Source organism: Panulirus ornatus, chromosome 18 (assembly GCF_036320965.1).
Source record: "Panulirus ornatus isolate Po-2019 chromosome 18, ASM3632096v1, whole genome shotgun sequence".
Classification (NCBI taxonomy): Eukaryota; Metazoa; Arthropoda; class Malacostraca; order Decapoda; family Palinuridae; genus Panulirus; species Panulirus ornatus.
The window spans coordinates 25,877,985-25,898,604 of record NC_092241.1 but is presented as its reverse complement, the minus strand read 5'-3'; the positions used below and the strand labels follow the sequence as shown (position 1 = coordinate 25,898,604).

General features: G+C 45.2%; 1 protein-coding gene across 9 annotated transcripts in view; it reads right to left on the bottom strand.

Annotated features, from left to right (window-relative positions):
* Window positions 1-277: 277 nt before the first annotated feature.
* LOC139755009 (uncharacterized) overlaps window positions 278-20,620 on the bottom strand; it is a 141,244-nt gene continuing 120,901 nt past the window's right edge. For 4 of the 9 annotated variants that reach the window (XR_011714012.1, XR_011714007.1, XR_011714013.1 and 1 more), the window contains one exon: window positions 278-556. Coding sequence is in view for 1 of the 9 variants with exons in the window: in XM_071672917.1 (XP_071529018.1) it covers window positions 492-556 (65 nt within the window). In the remaining 8 variants the exon portion in view is untranslated. Of the gene's footprint in view, window positions 557-1,835; window positions 3,464-6,106; window positions 6,397-6,693; window positions 6,958-7,082; window positions 18,747-20,620 lie in introns of those variants that run through there. The other 5 variants (XR_011714010.1, XR_011714009.1, XR_011714008.1 and 2 more) reach the window with 5 other exon arrangements.

Here is a 20,620-nt window from a genome sequence, read left to right as displayed (position 1 = left end):
CCAAATTATAATTTCACATACAAAAATAGTGATTTTGCAGTATCCCTTTCTAGTACATTACTCCTGTAGTGTATGGTATTCTATTGTCACTTGACACTATGTAAAACATTTTTAAAGTGTAAAAACTATAATGCATAGCGTAAATGCAAAATGTGCAAACGTTGCATGGTTGATCATAATTTGTAAAATATAACTTGATATTCTAGTTTTATATATATTTACATGTAATTATAGTACTACATTACAGTCTCACATTAAAGGAAACTAATATACCCTCTGCTTCTCATGTTTATTATTACAAGTATCCACTATAAGCTCCAATAATTGCTGACATTCAATATGCTTGCCTACATGACAAAGCCATAAATTAACATTTTTAAATGGAATACACGGCAATCAATAATAATAAATACATGTTCCAAATGTCATGATGTGGGTGTGTCTGGTGGGTTACTGCGGTATCTACGGCCATGAGTACGTAGAAATGTTGGTCAAGTCGACCTCAGAACTCTGGAAGGTTTTTCAGATCCGTCGGGAGCTGGCCTCCTGCCTTTCCCTGGGGAAGACCAATACTTATGCAGTAATCAGTGGAACAGCTTGACAGTAATAAATTTAAACATGCAGCAGATAAGAATCAAACCCCTACAAATATATATATATATATATATATATATATATATATATATATATATATATATATATTGGAAAGGACCACAATTTTTTCCGCGTGATCAAATATATTCCTAAGAGTCCATAGGAAAAATGAAACCCGACAGTGGACTTGGGAAGTTATTGCGTTTCATTTTCCCAGTGGACTCATACGAAAAATATATATTATATATATACACACACAATAGAAAACATACTAGTGAACATGCAGGGTATCAATTACAGACTCGGCGAAACTAAACTAATCATGGCGTTATGAGGTGGAACATCGTCTCAAGAGATGCGGTAGGCCTGGGCACGGAGTACTCTTCTCTCCAACCCGGAGCTGGGGGTGTGTGGGTGACGATGTCACACATTCCCTGTCAATCTTTCTCATCCTTTTTTTTTATTTTTTATCATCCATCTCTCGACCGTTTGGCTCGAGCAATCTCTACCCCAGCTTCCCCATCCCATTCTGGAAAACTTATTTTCCTGATGAGTGGAGGCTTGGGGTGGCCCTGTTCTCACCTGACGGGGTGGAGACCCTCACACTGCATCTCTTACCTCTCCCCTACCTTGGACCGTCGAGCGTCCCTCACTTACGTTTTCTCGCACTAAGACACTGATGCCACCAACATGCCGCCCGACATACGTCTAAAATCTCTCAGAACTGATTGTCCCCCTCCTCTACGTTAGAACTCTGTCCATCGTCTTTAAGACCACCGAGATCCGTCCTACTAGGGTTATTCAATTCCCTTCGAACAAATACCAGTTTAAGATTTGCTTGGGCAAAGATAGTGATTTAGATAGAATCCTATCCAAGCCTCTCCTTGATGAACTAGCTGAAAAAAAAAAATCGTTCAGGACCGACACCAAGCTAGATGCACTATCATTGCCTACAATGTTGATGCATCTATCTTGTCCCTTAGCCCTTCGGAGATTGTTGAAGCCATCAATGGCGAAAACAATGACTGTCATCAGCGTCTATAAACCGAATAACTCCGGATCAATAAAGATACAATGTTCAAACCCGACCAAGGCCGATCGCCTGCTCTCCCGGGGAATCCTGTTACCCATGATCTCTATACCTGCAAAATCCCTGAAGAAAGATGAATATCTCTACGTACAACTGTTTCAAATGTCTGAAATACGGACATGAGACAGAGCTGTTAAGAACCCCACCAAACCTGTAGTCAATGCGCGGAAACTGGTCATGATTTTCTTGAGTGCAAGGCTCAGGCAGCGAAGTGTGTCAACTGTAAAGGTGAACACGTCGCTGTATCTGGGCTGTGCCCACGTAAAGGCCTGTCTACACGAGCGGGCCTGATCGGCGGGCTTGCCCGTTAACGGGCATATTTGATGGGCAAACGATCAAATTGCCCGAAAGCCCGCCGAGCGAAATCACTGAGCTGGTGCCCGGTAGCTGGAGTTTCTACCCTGCCAGACGCAAGATAATATCGTGAACCCACAGCGGGCCTTCATCCCACGGCATAGCAGCACAGTGAACATTTAACGATGGCAGCCAGGATAACTCTAGTGAGCCACCAACAATTTTTTGGTCTAAAGCACTTACTAGTACTTTGACCTTTATCGTAAGAATCCATGTTTATGGAGGGTGAAGCTGAAAAGCTATAAGAACAGAGACAAACGCATAACAGCAGTGATGGCTATTGCTGCGGAAATGAGAGAGCATGGTACTTCCGTTACGACGGATGACAAAAAAGAAAATAGACACGCTGCGTAACCAATTTCGGCGTAAATGCAAGAAAGTAAAGCATTCACAGAAGTCAGGAGCTGGGAGTGAGGATATCTATGTACCTAAATTGTGGTGCTTCTATGACCTGATTTTCCTCCATGACAGTGATAATCCAAGACCTTCATTGTCAAACTTGGACAAGCCAAAACACTGGGAATGGTGATGATACGTCTTCCGGAGAAACGTCTGATAATGACGTAAGACTACTTTGTAGTTCATGAAGTATTGTTGCAGTGCTTCCAAACATACATCTTTTCTTTAACAATCTTTACACCATATCCTTTTCTTTTTCTTCTCGAGACACAAAGCTATTATCATAGAGCACAAAATCTTTTTCTTGACAATGCTAGGCACCATGGTTCTCGTACCGCACTCCACCCGCTACTGGCAACATCGTCGGGCAGGCCCGGCTGTTCATCACTTCGGTCGTGTGGACAACATTCACGGGCAGGCCCGCCAGAATTTGCCCGTTAACGGGCAAACCCGCCGATCAGGCCCGCTCGTGTTGACAGGCCTTGAGGAGGAGCAACTCCACGCAGTGCGTCAGGCACAAAAAAACCAACTTGCCTCCTTCCACGAACCCTCACCTCTACGCAACAGTTGCTGCTGTTTCCCCCCCCCCCCCCCTTAAGCTTCTATCCCAACTACTAATTCTTCAGACCTCCTCACCCTACAAGATAGGTCGCATGCGTGCTACCTAAAAGCGTTGTTCCTGAGCAGGGAAGATAAGTCGGAATTCATCAGAATTTTCGATTTGCCGCTTGCTCACAACCTACCCAGTGTACGAACTCCACTTGAACTCCTCAGCTCCCCCGCCAACAATCAGCCCTCCCCGACCCCTGTCTCGTCCGCCACCCTGTCCCCTAAAGAAAACGTATCCCAAGGAGACACCCAGTAACACTTCCGACTCTCCCCCACCAACTCAACCTGTCACCCATCCAACTTCCAATATCCCCTCCGCACCCCTTAACACAACTCCATCCACAACCCCCCAACCCAACACCAACAATCCTACTTTTTCTCCAAATACCGATTCCCCTCCCACCCCTCACCGTCCCAACTTCCACCACCACGACAGTTCCCCCGAACCTCCACTCATCAATCCCCCCACCCCTCCCGCACCTAACCCTCCCAGAGGGGCCCCAGCACCTGACCCTGCCGACACACCAGACAACCCACCAACGGTCAACCTCGACCTTCAAATTATCGACAATGACCCTCTCCCCTCCCCACTCCTGATCCCTCACCAGATATGTCCAGACCCAAGACTAGGAACATGATACATGTGAAACACTCAAACGGTTCGTCAACGGCCTTCATCGACAACAGATACAGAAGGCCAATAAATTTCCACAAGTCGTAAAATGCTAAAAATCTTTCAGTTTAACGTGCGCAGCTATCACAATGGCCGTCATCTGATTGCCACTCTCCTCGAAGAAAAAAAAAACCGATGTTGTGATACTTAACAGCACATTATCACCAACGGATATAAAATTAGACATGGCGGGTATATATCACGAATGTCTCCAGACAGTTTACAAGAGGGAGTGGCCATTCTCATACGCAACACCATCGAACACGAATACCTCGCCATCTCATGGCAATTCGATCACTTTCTAGCAGTTAAGATAAACACAATACATGGCTTCATTATCTTCTGCACTACATACTCTCGACCCAACACTACCATTCCACTCCATGATCTCTACACAGTATTCAAACACACTCATATCCCAGTCTACCTTCTAGCTGACCTTTACGCCCAACACAGAACCTTACACCACAACAGAAACAATTTTCATGGTGATGACTTATGCGCTTCATACTCTTACAAACGTCTTAACTTCCTAGGACCTTACCTCCACACTGTCTTCACTGGCCCAAGAGGAAAAGTGCAGACCTGACCTTGTCTTCTCGAGAGCCAGAAATTATCTTCATAATTTCTTGTCTCCACGACCACTGTGTGGTTCCGAACAAATCCCTCTTTCTTCATCTCTCGTCTAACCCTACCCTCGTCCCATCACCCTCACACTACCACTAAAAAGAGCAGACTGGGAGAACTTCAAAGACACACTCTCCAACTGCACTTACACCACAAATTACGAAAACCACCCAATAACACTGACAGACACAGAAATAGAACATATACACGAAACTATCACACAGGCAGCTGACATTTCTATCCCCAAATCTTCATTTACTTCAAGATGATACTCCTTCCCTTCCCCAAAACAAGACTCCTCTCGTGCTACCGTCGACGCTTTGAGCAAGACAGACACCGTTTGGGCCTAGTACGGTGGGCCCTCACATCCCTACGAAACCACACGCTCAACAGCCTTCTAGAAGACCCTTCTGTAAGACCACAATAGACACGGGAAGTCTCTTATCACCATAACAGAATACCGAATCAAATCTCAAGAGTTTTGGAACAGAATCCGAAAACTCAAAGGAATACCAAAAACAGACTTTAATGGGCTAAATGACGACGACAACACTACATCATAAACTTCAAGACATTGCCAACATTTTTCACAAAAGATATTGAAAAAGCCTTTGACACCGTGCGGCACGATGGATTGAGGTATTAACTACGCACCTAATTCCAACTCTCACGACCAACCATTAAGCTTCTCTCCAACTATCTTAGCAACAGAAAAACCCGAATCAAATACAGAAACAATTATACAAGCTACTACTTCCTCAATGCCGGTGTACCTCAAGGCTCCGTGCTTGCCCCCACTTTTTATATACTCTACACAAATGATCTTCCCAATCCTATACACCTGGACTATATCACTCTCCAATAGGCAGATGATGTAACAACTAATCAGAGCCGTAACCCTCACACACTTAATCAGCAGAACCCAACAGGAAATTGACCACGTTTCGCTTTGGGAGTTAAAATGGAGGATGAAATCAAATCCTGCCAAAGCCAACATACCTTACTTTAACTTACGTCAGATACAACATAAGTAATGTCTACCTGCACTCCCGTATACACCGTCATTTACCCATTCCCATCTCAAATACCAACACTGTCCTGGGCCTAAATTATGATGTACACCTGAGAATGAACCGACATATTCAGTCTAGGGCGGCTATTGCGAGAGCGGAGCTCGCGAAATTGTACAGATTTAGAGAGGCCCAATTCAAAACCGAATTGCACTTCAAAGCATTAATGCAACCACTTATGCCCCTTCAGCTCTTGAACTCTGAGCCCAATCCAACATCCGTGCACTCCAAATCATTCAAAACAAAGCTCTACGTTGGGTTTTTAACATCAAATGGCATGAGTTCATCAGGAACACACAAGGAGAGCACGAACCCCTCCACAAAACATCTATTGGAGGAAATTGTTTGAAAGACAAGTAGGGCGATTACAAATACATCATATTCACTAGATTGATTACTTCAACAACCTCCTGGGAATAGACATAGACCACCCAGGTAACATGCTCAATATCCAACCTGAACAACATCCAGTGCCAATATATTAAAAACTAAAAAACACTAAAGATCTTGCTGCTAAGTCCGTGCGGGGAACGCCTTGGTAAAACCAGCGTCCATCAGCCAGAGATGCGATCCATCTCTTACATCCTTAAAAAAAAATTGCCCTCCACTCATCACCTTTGCCCTACTTATCCTGTTATTCCTATGCAAGCTGGGTTAAGCCCTGGCTCTTTTCCTCCCTCTAAAACTCACTTCCTCTAACAATTCTTGCTCTTTCCCCCTTTTTTCCCGCCCTTCCTTGGAAGGGACTTTTCTATCATCGTCATTGTGGTTTGGTTTAGGATTGTCCTCGGGAAACTGCATCACCTGTATAAAGGGTAGCAGCAGAAACTCTTCCTGGATTTCAAGTATTACTGGCCGGTAAAACAGTCCCCGACCAACGTCAGCCCGACACCACCGGGGTTACGCATCATCCACCCCAACAACCCGGCAGACGCGCCGCCCACTCGTACTCCTGCTGCCCAGCAAATTGTGGCTCGTACCTGAAAGAATTTAAAAGATATAGCACATATAGTAGTAGTCGCTTCATCTATCTTTCTGTAATGATACTGTAAATATGCTAAAATGGTTATGGGAATGCAACACAATGCTATAGACGCTAAAAATAAACTTACTCCATATGCTAATACACGACCCTTGAACTAGTTTGACTCGGGCAAGTTGGCTAGCAAGTGTGCAATCTAAAACCTTAAATCCAACTCTGATAATTTAGAGTGGATACAAGCACTAGTTGAAAACAAGTTGAGCTAAGCAATGGAAAAACAGGAGATAGAATGAACCTGGTGTTGAGCGGCAGTCTAACGCTGTGCTGCTCGACGTCCATCCGAGCAGAATGTCTTTTCATCACAAAAGACTACACGCTCCTAAACAGGGCAGCAGGCTTATCAGCAAACCCGAGAGCATACTCCATCTTGTTCTCCACATTACTATCCGTTTTCTCGACAAGACTGCCTCCCTTGCAACGAAGTGTCTGCGTAGTGCTGTAAATCTTGGTTGCTGGGTATGCTGACAGCAGTCGTTGGGTAGCAGCGGCAAGAAGGCCTCTAAAATAAAAATGCAATTAGTGGATGATTGGGTTTATGGTTACCTATATCAAATGACCACAGTCATTACAAATCCTTCGTAACCATATATTTAGTAATAACATGGAATTCCATATATAATAAACCTGATCACCTGGGGTGGAGCGGCGATACGCGTTGTCTGAAGAACCAGTACCACCATAGTCTCTATTCCACCGCGCTGCTGTGTGTCGGTGAACACGAAGCTGCCGGCCACCTAACATCGTATCCCGCATTATAGTGGGCTACAACATCTGTTCCCTGCGAGGTTCCAGTGTGACTGACTTGACCAATGACATCGGTGACCGAGTTAAGTCAGCTGAAATGACAGTGTGGCGTGTTCCAACATTCGATTAAATGAAAGTGAACCTTGTCTCATGTTTCCCAACACGTTCACAGTGTACTTCAAAGGTGACGAACCAACAGCCAGGCATACCAACCCTCCCACAACATCAGGAGTTAATCGAACCATGGAATGCAGGAGACGCATTGAGCACAGACACTCTTTATACCTAGACTGTACAAAGCCTTATAAGCGTCGTGGGCATACGTAAAACATTATTTGCGTACCAGAAAGATTAATCACACAAACTGTGTGTGTGAGGACTAGGCTCGAAGTCTATCGCCCCAAGAGTACTCTGCAAGATGTTTAATCTGTGGATTGCCACCTCTTGTGTTGCCGGAGCCTTTTAAGGAAAATAGAACGGTACTGATACCCAAGGTACCAAATCCCACTCAACCCAAAGACTACAGGCCGATCACCATCTCATGTACCGTAGTCAGACTGCTCCATAAGATCCTGAGCAGCCGCATCTCGAGCCTCGTCCAGATCGACAGAGCTCAAAAGACATTTCGTCCCTGTGGACGGATGCCTTGAGAACCTCACGATCTTGGAAGCGATCATTGGTCGTGCGCGGGCACAGTACCCTTGCTGTGCATCTGGCATTCCTCGACATGGCCAAACATTCGACAGAGTTAACCATAGCACTATCGAGCGGGCCATGTTGTGGAAGGGCATCTCAGCCCCAGCCAGAGAATACATCAAGTCGACGCACGAACAAGCCTTCACACGCATTGAAGGTAGCGGCGATATGTCGGAAACGATTAAGATGACACGTGGGGTCAAGCAGGGTGATCCCGTTTCCAATTCTTTTTAACCTTGTGATCGACGAAGGGGTCGCAAGGGTTAAGGAGTTGGGGGGAGGGAGCGAGATTTGGCGACCAGAATGTGTCGGTGCTTGCTTTTGCCGATGATTTGGTTCTGGTGGCCCAGACGGCTGGCGGTCTACAAAGATCAATAATCATGGCAGACACACTCGCGGGAGGAGGTCTTCAGGTAAACCCGGGAAAGTGTCGATCCCTCAACATGGAGGTTGATGGCAAACGCAAGACTTGCTATGTTAAGAACAGAATTTTCCAAGTCTTAGGCAGCGATATTGGCTCCATGGATGCTGAGGACGACTACAAGTACCTCTGTATTCTTGTTGAGGCTGGGGGCAGGCGAAAATCCTACGGCGCCCTGCTAGAGGGGCTCTCTAACATCACCAGAGCCCCTCTAAAACCTCAGCAGAGGATTGCTATCCTTATTGACTTCCTCGTACCCAAGCTGATGCATCGCCTGGTGCTGTGGGAAGTATATAAAACGCAGTTAACGCGCATGGATAAGCAGCAGAGAGTAGCGGTTCGCCGCTGGCTCTGACTGCCCCATGATGCGCCCTGTGCGCGCGCGCTCTCTCTCTCTCTCTCGACCATCTGAGCCGGATGAACGTGTCATTACCGATTTTGACCGAGAAAATGGACAACTAGCAGAGGTTGTCACCGTAGGTGACATCACAAAGCCACTAAGATATCTGCCCCTGGTCCTGACGGGATGTTGACTCGTTTGCTGAAGTCCATTCCACCGAGGGTCTTGTCTAAAATGTTCAACCTGTGGCTTGCCACGTCAACGTTGCCGGAACCATGCAAGGCAAATCGCACGGTGCTAATTCCAAAAGTACCTAACCTAACTGAATCCAAAGACTACAGGCCGATTACCATCTGTGCCGTAGTCCGTCTGCTCCATAAAATCCTGAGCAGCCCCATCTCGAGCCTCGTCCAGATCGATGAAGCTCAAAAGGCATTCATTCCTATGAACGGATATCTCGAGAACCTCACGATCTTGGATGCGATTATCGGTCGTGCGCGGGCACATGCCCACGGTGTGCACCTGGCATTCCTCGACATGGCCACAGCATTCGATAGTGTTAATCATAGCACTATCAAGCGGGCCATGTCGCGGAAGGGCATTCTTGCCCTCGTCAGGGAATATGTCATGTCGACGTATGACCGAGCCTTCACACACATCGAAGGCAGCAACGAGATGGAGAGAATAAATACGACTCGTGAGGTCAAACAGGGTGACCCATTATCACCCATCCTCTTAAACCTTGTGATTGACGAGGGAATCGCAAGGGCGAAGGACACTGGTGCAGGAGTTAGGTGACCAAAAGGTCTCGGCACGCATTTGCCGACGACTTGGTCCTGCTTGCGAAGACTCCGACTGGCCTGAAACAGGCAATTGACGTTATGGCAGAGACCCTCGCGGGCGGTGGACTTCAAGTAAACCCCGGAAAATGTCGTACCCTAGCATGGAGGTCGACGGCAAGCGTAAGACTTAGTACGTCAACAAGAACAGGTCGTTCCAAGTATTGGGTAGCGCCATCGGACCATGAATGCTGAGGACGATTACAAGTACCTTGACATCCTTGTCGGAGCAGGAGGGCGGCGAAAGTCCTGCTAGAAGAGGGGCCCTACATCACCAGAGCCCCCTTAAAACCTCAAAAACGGAGTACGTTTGCTTGTAGAACATCTGGTGTCAAAGCTCATGCATCGCTTGAAGTTTACAAGACAACTAACAGGTACGACAGACGGGTGCGAGTGGAGGTTCGCCGTTGGCTCCGTCTAGCCCATGACGTGTCCTATGCATGCTTCCACTCGGCGGCAGGAGATGGTGAGCCGAGTATACCAGTACCAGACTGTCTCGACCGTCCGGTTAAATAAACAAGCCAGGTTCGAGAAGTTACTCACCTCGACCGACCCAGTCATTCAGGCGGCTGTCCGGGAGCCTGCAGTGTTGAGCAAGCTGCAGCGCTGGATGGACCCGCGTGCATTGCTGGTCGGCAGGAGAGTAATAAACGAATATCATCGCGTATAGAGGGCCAATCTGGTCAGCACCGTTGACGGTGCAGGGTCTCGCTCCATCTGCTGCCGTGCCTCACGTCAGCAGATAGGTGAATAGCGGGAACCGTTTCCTGTCCGGTTCTGACAATGTAAAGGCCGTCCAAGTGAGGTCTAAAATCTTAGTGTCCATACACTCCTTCCCTCAATTAACAACTTTCACTATAAACAGGTAGTAAGGTCACCTACTGGCATTTCCCTGTTGGGTAGATAAAAAAAAAAAAAAATATGCAGAGAATATAGATCGTAGTTAGACTTTCCTACCTGGCCCATTACTAATTGGGAATCTATGAAGAAAATCTATTTAGCTAGCCAGTTGAGACAAAAGGGGGTGCGAAGTGGCCTGCCAGCCTCGCATTCTTATTGCGGGATCCTTTAAAGCCACGTCCACACGGTCGAGCAGTGTCCGTCGGGCACGAAGACTTTGCCCTTGTACAAGCAGTTTCAGCGGGCAAACCATCAAACTGTCCGCTCCCAGCACCAACAGAGGGCAGAGGATGGAGGTCTTCCGTCACTGCCAAACGCACGAGGTAAGGTGCAGGCAGATCCACTGACTACCACGTTATTAGTACACCATATCCACACCGAGTACTAGTGCATATTGGTCACAAGACACTATAACTTTGATATATATAAATCACATGAATGTCTGTGGAATGTAAGGTGTTTTGATTACAGAAATAGATAAACGTGCTGCAGCAATAAGGGATATAGCACAGACAATAAGCAGGAGTGTTAATGTAAAAAAAAATTGGATTCCCTCAGAAACCAACATCGGCGAGAATTGAGGCTAATGTGCACATAGGAGAAATCAGGAGCTGGGTCAGATGAAATTCATACACCCACGTTGTGGTGCTTTGACATCAATATTGTCATTCCTGAACGATGGTGACTCTGTGCGGCCAGCTGTGTCAAATATGTCGAAGCACCGCGAGCAACCAGACTACAGAAACAGTATCCGAGGATGTTTCTGATTCCGAGGTACGTATGTACTTACTATTCTCTCTATCTCTCTAAATATATAACCAATTTTCAATCATATGCTTCACATAAGGGTAATGAAATCCAACAATTACTTTCAGACAGCCTGTATAGGTATATTACAAAATCAGCCAGTTTTACCATGTAAAATAGGTGTCTTGAGTTAAGGGAGACTGCAATGGTTCACGTTAAACAAGCATTTCATAGTCCCACTCTTTTAATGTGTATTCAGTGTCTGAATTAATTTTTATCATAAGGTACAAAGTCACAGTATGAACAATAGTCCCATCAACAATAATTCCTGATACATAATTCGTTATGTAAATGTGATAGAGGGAGTGTTGATAAAAGTGATGGACAACGAGGGGATGAGGGAAAAGTCTGACAGGGAATAGAGGTCGAGGTGGTGAGTGCGGGGAAGGAGGGTTTTCTGGGGGAATGGGGAGGGGCACCTACACGATTATTCATTTGCCATTCTATACTGCCATTGCACAGCACCCTCTGCATTGAAGTAGTTCATGTACTGGGTACGGATATTGTTGCCAATAGTGGTAGATCCCGAATCACATCGTTGCAACTCCAACAACTGCGGTGCTACGCGCCAGTCACCAGGAATTATTGTTCTCCTACGAAAATCCTCAGAGTCCACAGCTCCCTGAGGTGTGTATTGGCTACCAAAATCCCGTCTGAGGTAGTTATGCAGTGCCGTGCATGCAAGGACAACTTTTTCAATTTTCCCAGGGGATAGACTAATTGGCGATAAAAACACCCTAAGCCTATTAGTGAGAATGCCAAATGCATTCTCAACAGTGCGCCTAGCCCTGCAAAGTCTGTACGAAAAAATTCTTTCCTCTCGTGTTTGGTTTTGGTGTGGAAAGGGGCGTCGTCTGGAAGTCTCCCATTTGAAAGACGTTTTCCAAACTCTGTTTTCAATAACCCCTCCATCTGATACACGTCCGTTTGTCCCTATGTCAGCCATGGTGAATTCATAGTTTGCATTAACCACTCCCAGTAAAACAAGGCTGTTGTACCCTTTGTAGTTCCAAAAATATGATCCACAATCTGGTGGTGGCGTGATCCGTACATGTTTGCCATCAACAGCCCCGACACAGTTCGGGGAAGTTCCATCTCGACTCAAACTCTTGTCCAATAATTTGCCACTCAGCCACTGAGGTAGGAAACTAAAATATAAAACGAATTATATATATACAATTAGTTTAATTTTATGTATCTTTACTTTCAGATTGCAGGAGATGAAACGGAAAATGCTACACCCAGCAGGTAAAACGTCCACGCAAAGGTCTCTAAATCTTATCAAATATTGGATACCGTGGCAAGAAAACTAGACGAATCTGTACATAAAGATATGTCTGGTATGGATCACTTCGGGAGCTACGTCACACGTATGATACTTGCAATGGAACAGCGCACTGCAATAATAACTAGAAAACTCATAAATGATGTACTTTTTGAGGCAGAGATAGGGAATTTGAATTCCTCATCTCGAGTAATTTCAACACACCAAGAGACGGTACCACTACCAATCCCTTCAAATAACTCATTGTATAGTTACTGCAGTAACAGTAGTAGTAATACAAATGACTCCCGAGATGTCGCACTACTTTTCACATTTTCAACCTTAGGATATATCATATGCCCTACGTTTACTTACTATTTTTTCATTTTTACCAAGATTACTATATGTTACTAAAATTCAGTTGTCATATTTTATCAATAAACAACTTACAAATTATTCATTACCTTTATATAGTCTTTTTGAAGAACCTTGTAGAGAGCAGCACACGTTTCTGGTATGATAGCTGATAAAGAGCTGGTGGAAATGATGGCTGAATATTTCAGATCAGCAAGTGACCTTCCTGTTGCTAAATACCGTAACGTGGCACTCAAGTCTCTCACATGTGGCGTTATGGCCTTCCTCATACTTGTATCTTTACAAGTAATGAAAGGGCTGACACGACTCAGTACATCAATGTACGTGTCTTCATCCATACGTAAATAATTACGCCAGTCATCTGGCTCTACTTTTAAATCAAGCAAGTTGGTGTGTGAATATTTCTCTCTTTTTAGTAGCCAGTCCTTTGTCCACTTTGCTCTTCTTTTTTTTCCTTCTTAGTGCCACTGCTAAACCAATGGCTATCAAATCGTCCTGGTCGAGAGACATGTTGACGTTTTAGCACAAGGCACACTGAGGTTCGATGTAGTGTCTGAAAGCTTCAACAAGTAGGTTCGACAACCGGGCTCGACGAGCTGTTCGACCGCGTAAAGTAATGAACCACTCAATCACAACGACTGCTGGCGTCGGACTGCCCTCCAACCACCACAGACAGCTGTGTGGACACCTTATGCGGACAGTCTGCAGACTTTGCCCTGCCAGGCACAGCTAGACCGTGTGGACGTGGCATTAAGGCCCGTCCTGACGATCGAGTGTTGCCCGCACACACAAGCAAGCAGTTTGCCCGTTAACTAGCTTACCGCTTGTGCCTGCTAAAATATGGGCAAAATGACTGTGTTCGTAGTTTCGTGGAATCGCCACACACTGCCCGCGCCTGGTGATATGGCGTCGCCACCAGACATACGAGGTTTCCTATGGATGAAAGGGGTCGAGGTCGTCATTCTTAACTCTCCACTCGCGCACCAGCTACCGACGTGTACGGAGCTGCTGTCGTTCAGAGGTAAGTTGTAGCTATTCCCCCCGGCGTTGTCGCTACCCTAACTTTGTTTTGAAGGTAATTTTTCTAAAGCTTTTGTTCATAAATTTGTGCAAAATTGATGTTTTATTGACTGGTGTTAGCAAAACTCCGCCTGGCCTTGTGCAAACGGCGCAGCCCCGAAAACTTTTCTGCATAAAACAATTGCCTGATTTTTTTTTTTGTGGGGGGGGCGGGAACTTTTTTTTTGTTTGTTTTTCACTGTCTGGGGTGGTTTGCCACCCCAGACTTTGGGGTTAGGCCCCTAGGATGGACCCGGGTAGGACATCCACTGCACCCCTAGGGGGGTAATGGGGACGGACCTTGGATCAAAAATAAAAACGCTGATTATGTTTTGGCTCATGCGACCGGAGCAACGACCCTCGCCTCCCTCAATCCCTTCCTAATCAGGAAGGTCATTGATGATTGGTCTGGCCCTGTTGAAATGGTAAGGAAACTGGCTAGTGGTGATTCATTGGTAAGTGAAATCGACGAATCAGGTGGCAGAACTACTTAAGTTGACCAAATTCCATACTTATGATGTGGTCTATACCCGTTTCCATGAATTCATGCAGGGGAATTATTTACTGCACTGATGGTCATGGATATGTCAGAGGACGACATTGTGAAGGAACTGGCAAACTAGGACATTATCGCTGCCAGATTCATAACTAAATTCATCAATGGCGAACGACGTAGAACTCCCTTGATAACTTTTGGATAATCTTGTTTACCTGAAAATCTCTATTGGTTACATGCGTTGTCAAGTTCGCCCATATATTCCAAATCCACTACGTTGCTATAAATGCCAGAAACTTGGTCACCCTTCAAAGTCTTGTACTCTTTCTGCAAGGTACGAGTAACAGGATGTGTGTCAACTGTAATGTCCCCGGTTCCAGTTTGAGAAAGGAAGTGTGCACAACTAAAACTCTGAACATCTCATATGGCGAGGCTAGGAGGAAGGTTAAGGAGTCTCATGCGACTCCTAAACCTAATGAATCCTACGCGTCAGCTCTGAAATGTAAGCCGGTTATGCGTACGATCTCTACGCGAACTCCTTGTGACACGCCGACCGCCACTGCCAAGAACCCAGCTCCACCTAACCCTATACCAATTTCTCCAACCAAAGGCCACAAAAAAAAAATCGTATGCCAGCACAACATCCTCATCCAACCATAAAGATAAAGAGAACAAGACAAATGTATCCCTAAACTTAACTAAACTAGAAAAAACTACGTCGCACGTCATCGCACCAGTACCTCCATCAAAGAAGTCTGTGATTCACAGGTCCACTTCGTTGGAGGACATAGAATTGATGGAAGCCAGAAATTCCACTTCCAGGGACCGATCATGTTCCCCTGGGGACTCGCCGATATAAACGGAGTAAGAAAACTGGTCGGTTAAATAACTAATAAATTAACACGTTCAACATCATCCAGTGGAATTGTAGAGGCCTTAGGCATAAGCATGCACAATTACAACTGTTGCTTGCACTGTATAGGCCAGCCGTGATTATGTCTACAGGAGACCCTTCTAAATGACACAGTCGAAGACTGTTCCGCTTTAGATAGCTATTACTCGTGCAGAAGAGACTAGAATCGTGGGGTAGCTACCTATGTTCACCAAAATCTACCTCACACAGGAGTGACTTTAAATTCTACTCTAGACGCTGTCGCATGTAGTAAAATTTAATAACACATACCTGGCCACTTGCTCAATATATTGCTCCGGTTCCAATGCAATTGATAATGATGAGTTAAACTTGCTTGTTAACCAGTTGCCCTACCATAAAGTAGTTTTAGGAGACTTCAATGCTCATCATTATCAGTGGGGAAGCATCCGGGCAAACAGGGGAGAACAAATGGTTAATTTTATGATAAACGCCAACTTCGCTCTTCTGAACGATGGTAGTGGAACTCGTGTAGATGATCGAACTGGCAATATCTACCTCTGCAATTGATTTATCCTTGTCATCGCCGGATATACTTAACGACATCACTTAGGGTATTTATGACGACTCCCTAGGAAGTGACCATTTCCCGATCTTTCTTATTCATGCGACATTATTACCGACCCGTGTCCGCCTAAATTTAACTATAAGAAAGCAGACGGTGACATTTACAAGGCAAGCCGTCCTTGACATAGCCGGTGGTGACATTGATGCAAAAGTTCTCAAGGTTACCTCCACCATACTGAGAGCTGCTGAGAACTCTATACCGAAGGTTTCTACAATTTCCACAAAGCATAGAGTTCCTTGGTGGACACCAGATTGCCGAAATGCACTAAGTGAGCGCAATAGGAGATACAGGATTTTCGACAACGAGCCTTCAGATAATAACTTTGTTGCAATCAAATATGCGAGGGCTCAGGCAAGAACAATCAAACAAGCCAAACGAGACTCCTGGCACGGCTCTCTCTCTACCGTGAACAAGGACACACCAATAAGTCAGGTCTGGTCCACAACGAATAAGATAAAGAGAAAATACAAGCCACCACTTCCTCCTCAAATCCTCCACCAAGACCGAATCATCGACGACCAGGTGGACATTGCCAACACACTCGCCAGGAGATTCTCAGAAACAAGCAGCTCGGCCAATTACGACCCGCGCTTCCTACACCACAAGCTCCAGGCCGAGCTGCAGTTACCAGACTTTGCCACAGAAGATACTCTTGATTACAACCAAATGTTCACAATGAAGGAATTGCTTCTTGCCCTGAAATCCTGTAAAGGTTCGAGCCCGAGACCCACCGGGATCACTTGCCTTAGTCAGGCTAACCTGACTAAGTTGCTAGCATTGTACAATGAGATTTGGACGTCTCGAACGTTTCCAAACTCGTGTCACTTTGCGCACGTCATCCCCATCCCAAAAGGCTCCGGACGCCTTACGAATACAAATTCATTTCGACCTATTGCGCTCACGAGCTGCATTTATAAGGTCATAGAGAGAATGGTTAACAGAAGGCTACTTTTTTTTTGTTAAAATCAAAGGGTTCATTAAATGATCAACAGTGTGCTTTCCGTCGTAACAGACGCACATTGGATCATTTAATACACTTAAAACATTCTATTCTTGAGTCAATAAGTAAGGTGCGTTTTTGGGTTGCCGTATTTTTTTAAGAAAATTTTAGAAAAAGCCTTCGACATGACATGGCGAAACGGAATCTTAAGCAAACTTTATGCTTTTGGTTTAAGAGGTTATTTACCCACATTCATTAATAAAAAAAATTTAACCAATAGAACTTTTGCTGTGAAACTTGCAGCACTCTGTCGCTTCGGACACATTTGTGCAAGAGAATGGGGTGCCGCAAGGCAGCGTTCTTAGCCCAACATTATAATAATATGATTAATGATATTCTGTCTCCAACTTCAGTCCCGCGATATCTTAAATACTCGCTTTATGCTGATGATTGTGCGCTATGGCACTCTTCGCCTAGTGCACAATTTTCGGCTGAGCGGGTTCAAGCTGCGCTCGAGTCCGTTCATCGTTGGGCGCTACAGTGGGGATTTAAGTTGTCACCCAACAAAAGTATCGCGGTTGTCTTCATCCGAAAAATTGATATCCCGAATTTGCATTTAACGTTACACAACAACCCGATCCAGTTTCGAAATAGTTAAATTCCTCGGCTTAAATTTTGATAAGACCAAATTGGAAAAGTCATGTCGACTATTTAGTAACAAATTGCAGTAAAAAACTAAATATTCTTAAATGCCTTTCGGGTTCCTTCTGGGGAGCCGACAGAAAATTCATTAATGATCTATAAGTCCCTAACTAGATCTAAATTAGACTATGGTTCTCAGGTGTATGCTTCGGCGAGCGAGTATACCCTGAGGAGGTTGGATACGATAAAGAATAAATGTTTGCGAATGTGCTTTGCAGCCCTAACCTGTATCAGAGTTCCACGATTGGAAGTTGAGGCCCTTAAGGCCCATGTACCTCCTCTTTGACTAAGACGTGAGATCCTGTCGTGGCAAAGCGGTACTCTGATGGCCAGAAGAACAATACAACTGCCTTTCGCCTGACTCTGGAATGTTCACAGCTCGTCAACAGAGGCTTCAGGCCCCTGGCCGTCAGAATACACTTACTCGGTGAGAATTCCGGTATCAAAGTGAATGAAGTGGACTCTCTGGTCAAGAATTCCTTACCCCCCTGGGAGGGTTCAAAAATTTACATCAAAACGAGCTGGCTTCCAACCAAAAAAGCAAACGCATCGGAGGGCGAGGTACAGCAGCGTTTTCAGGTCATCAGTGATCACTTATCGTACGTTCACTTCTACACTGATGGCTCCAAGACGGATGAATGTGTGGGTGCAAGTGTGTGGTCGATGGAGCGTGCAATCAGATACCGCTTGCCGCACCATACATCTGTATTTTGCGCTGAATTGTTTGACATTGATCGAGCCATAGACTTTATAATTCAAATCATAGTAAAGCCGTAATTTTTTCAGATTCTCTTTCCGCTCTTAAAGCAATAGGCTCAATATACAGTCCTGTGAATTACAGGGCAATTATCAATAAACTAAACTCGTGTAAAAAAAGATATCTTGATCTGGGTGCCTGGTCATTGCAGTATATACGGCAATGAGCAGGCAGACAGCTTGGCTAATTCGACCTCAGAACTCGAGGAGATCGTTCCGATCCCTCGGGAGCTGGGGTCCTGCCTTTCCTTGGGGAAGAGATCAAATCCATCTTCTGAGGCAGAGTCAGTGGACCAACCTGACCACAACAGGAAGTACAAGCAAGAAGTGGCGGACTGGCCGACCTCGTACCGCCAGAACAGAAGAGAAAATGCTGGCCCGCCTCAATGAACTGCACGTACACCACCCACCTGCAGCCATACACAAGCAGAAGTTTTCCACCTGTATGCCAACAGTGCAACCAAACCTCCACATAGAACACTTAAAATGCAAGAAATACGAACAAAGGAAATTTTTTACCTATCACGCCAACCAAAACATTTCCTTCAACATCACTACTGTACTCGGGGATAACCCGAGTACTACTGACAAATTGATGGTCTTCCTCAGAGAAACAGAATTAAGATGTAAGGTGGTTCGCGGATTCTCCACTTGGCGGGGTCGGCTTGGTGTGCGGCGGCTCCTACTTGGGCTGGTCGCATGGTGGGTGGACATGTCCATTCATTGGGCGGTCGGCCTCTGAGGGAGGTGGTCATCCTCCGGGTAGGCTGCGACATGATGAGTCAGCGGACCTCCGATTAACTACTGTATGTGTATGTCACGGTGGAAGCCTGTCCTATTTTCTCGCATTCTTGGGTAAAATGCAACCGTGGATACTGTGCCGACTGGGTGGTATTTGCCGCCACGTCGGCCCAATACCCACAAATTTCATTTCCACTACTTATATTTATCATTATCAAAATTACATTTTTTATCTATTTTTCTTTTTAATAGGTATTTAGGAAAGATGACATCAGTCATACACTAAATAGGGTTGCAGGCCTAATGACCTTCCTCATAGGTCGATGGCCGTAAAACCCAACAAACAACAAGTTAACCCTTAGTGACTGACTGACATGTCTGTCCCTGCGCCCGCTATGGAACAGAAGTCGACCTCAGATTCTACATTTAAAAGAACTTTATCGGTAATACCCATGCCTTTGCAATGTAAAATTGAACATATACAAATACAAACGAGCAGTAGCCCACAAGACCATGTCAGAGGACATAAAAAAATTGATGTCCGTGACGCGCAGCCGAAATAAAAAAAAAAATAAGACGTGCTCCGCAATCAACATAGACGAGAGATGTGTAAAATACATGTCACAAAAGTCAGAGGACATGTACACTCCAACATTACAGTACTTTGACGCACCTTCTTTCCTAAGCGATGGTGACAAAGTAGGTGGCATTGGTAACAAACATGACAATTGTAAATGGATCTACTTCGGAGACGCTCACATATTCTGATCATGAGGTAAGTACGATGTCTTGTGTGGAGTGTACTTCACTTTTATCTAGGTGCTTACATTATATCTTCATAAACTTAATTCTAATAGGCACTTCAGGTTACTGGTATTGTTAATGGGTTTGCCCTGTGTCGGAACAACAAAATGTCTAGGATGCCGTTAGTAAATATCTTGCAACAATCTAGAAACCGCGTCGTTCAGTTCGACAACGTCTGAATGAAGGCGACTTTTACCATACGATATCCGTGAAAAGGAAAGTGGAGTGAACGGTGGTGGCTAGACGGGAATAAAAAAAAAAAAAAAATACAGCTGAACGAGTCCGAAAATCTGGCTTGCAATGAGAATTAGCAGTAACTTGAAACTATACACAAGTACTAAGAAAGGATCAGAAATGACATCTGTTGCAGTTCCCAAGTTAACATCGCACCCTAGTGGTTAACAGTCTAGTGAAAACACGGAACAATTTTAAGAGGAGATAGATTTGCGTTTGCGTGTGGCGGGGGGGTTGGGGCTAAGAGCGAGAAAAGGAAGGAACCACGTGAGAGAAAAGTGAGGTTCGACAGTAACGCCAGCATTGAAGGACAAAAATAACGCCACTTTCATTTCACAAATTGCCACAATAAAACACTATTGCCGAGAATCACTGAAGAAATCTATCATCGCAATAAACAGTACAATCTCTCTCTCTCTCTCTCTCTCTCTCTCTCTCTCTCTCTCTCTCTCTCTCTCTCTCTCTCTCTCTCTCTCTCTCTCTCTCTCTCTCTCTCTCTCTCTCTCTCTCTCTCTCTCTCTCTCTCTCTCTCTCTCTCTCTCTCT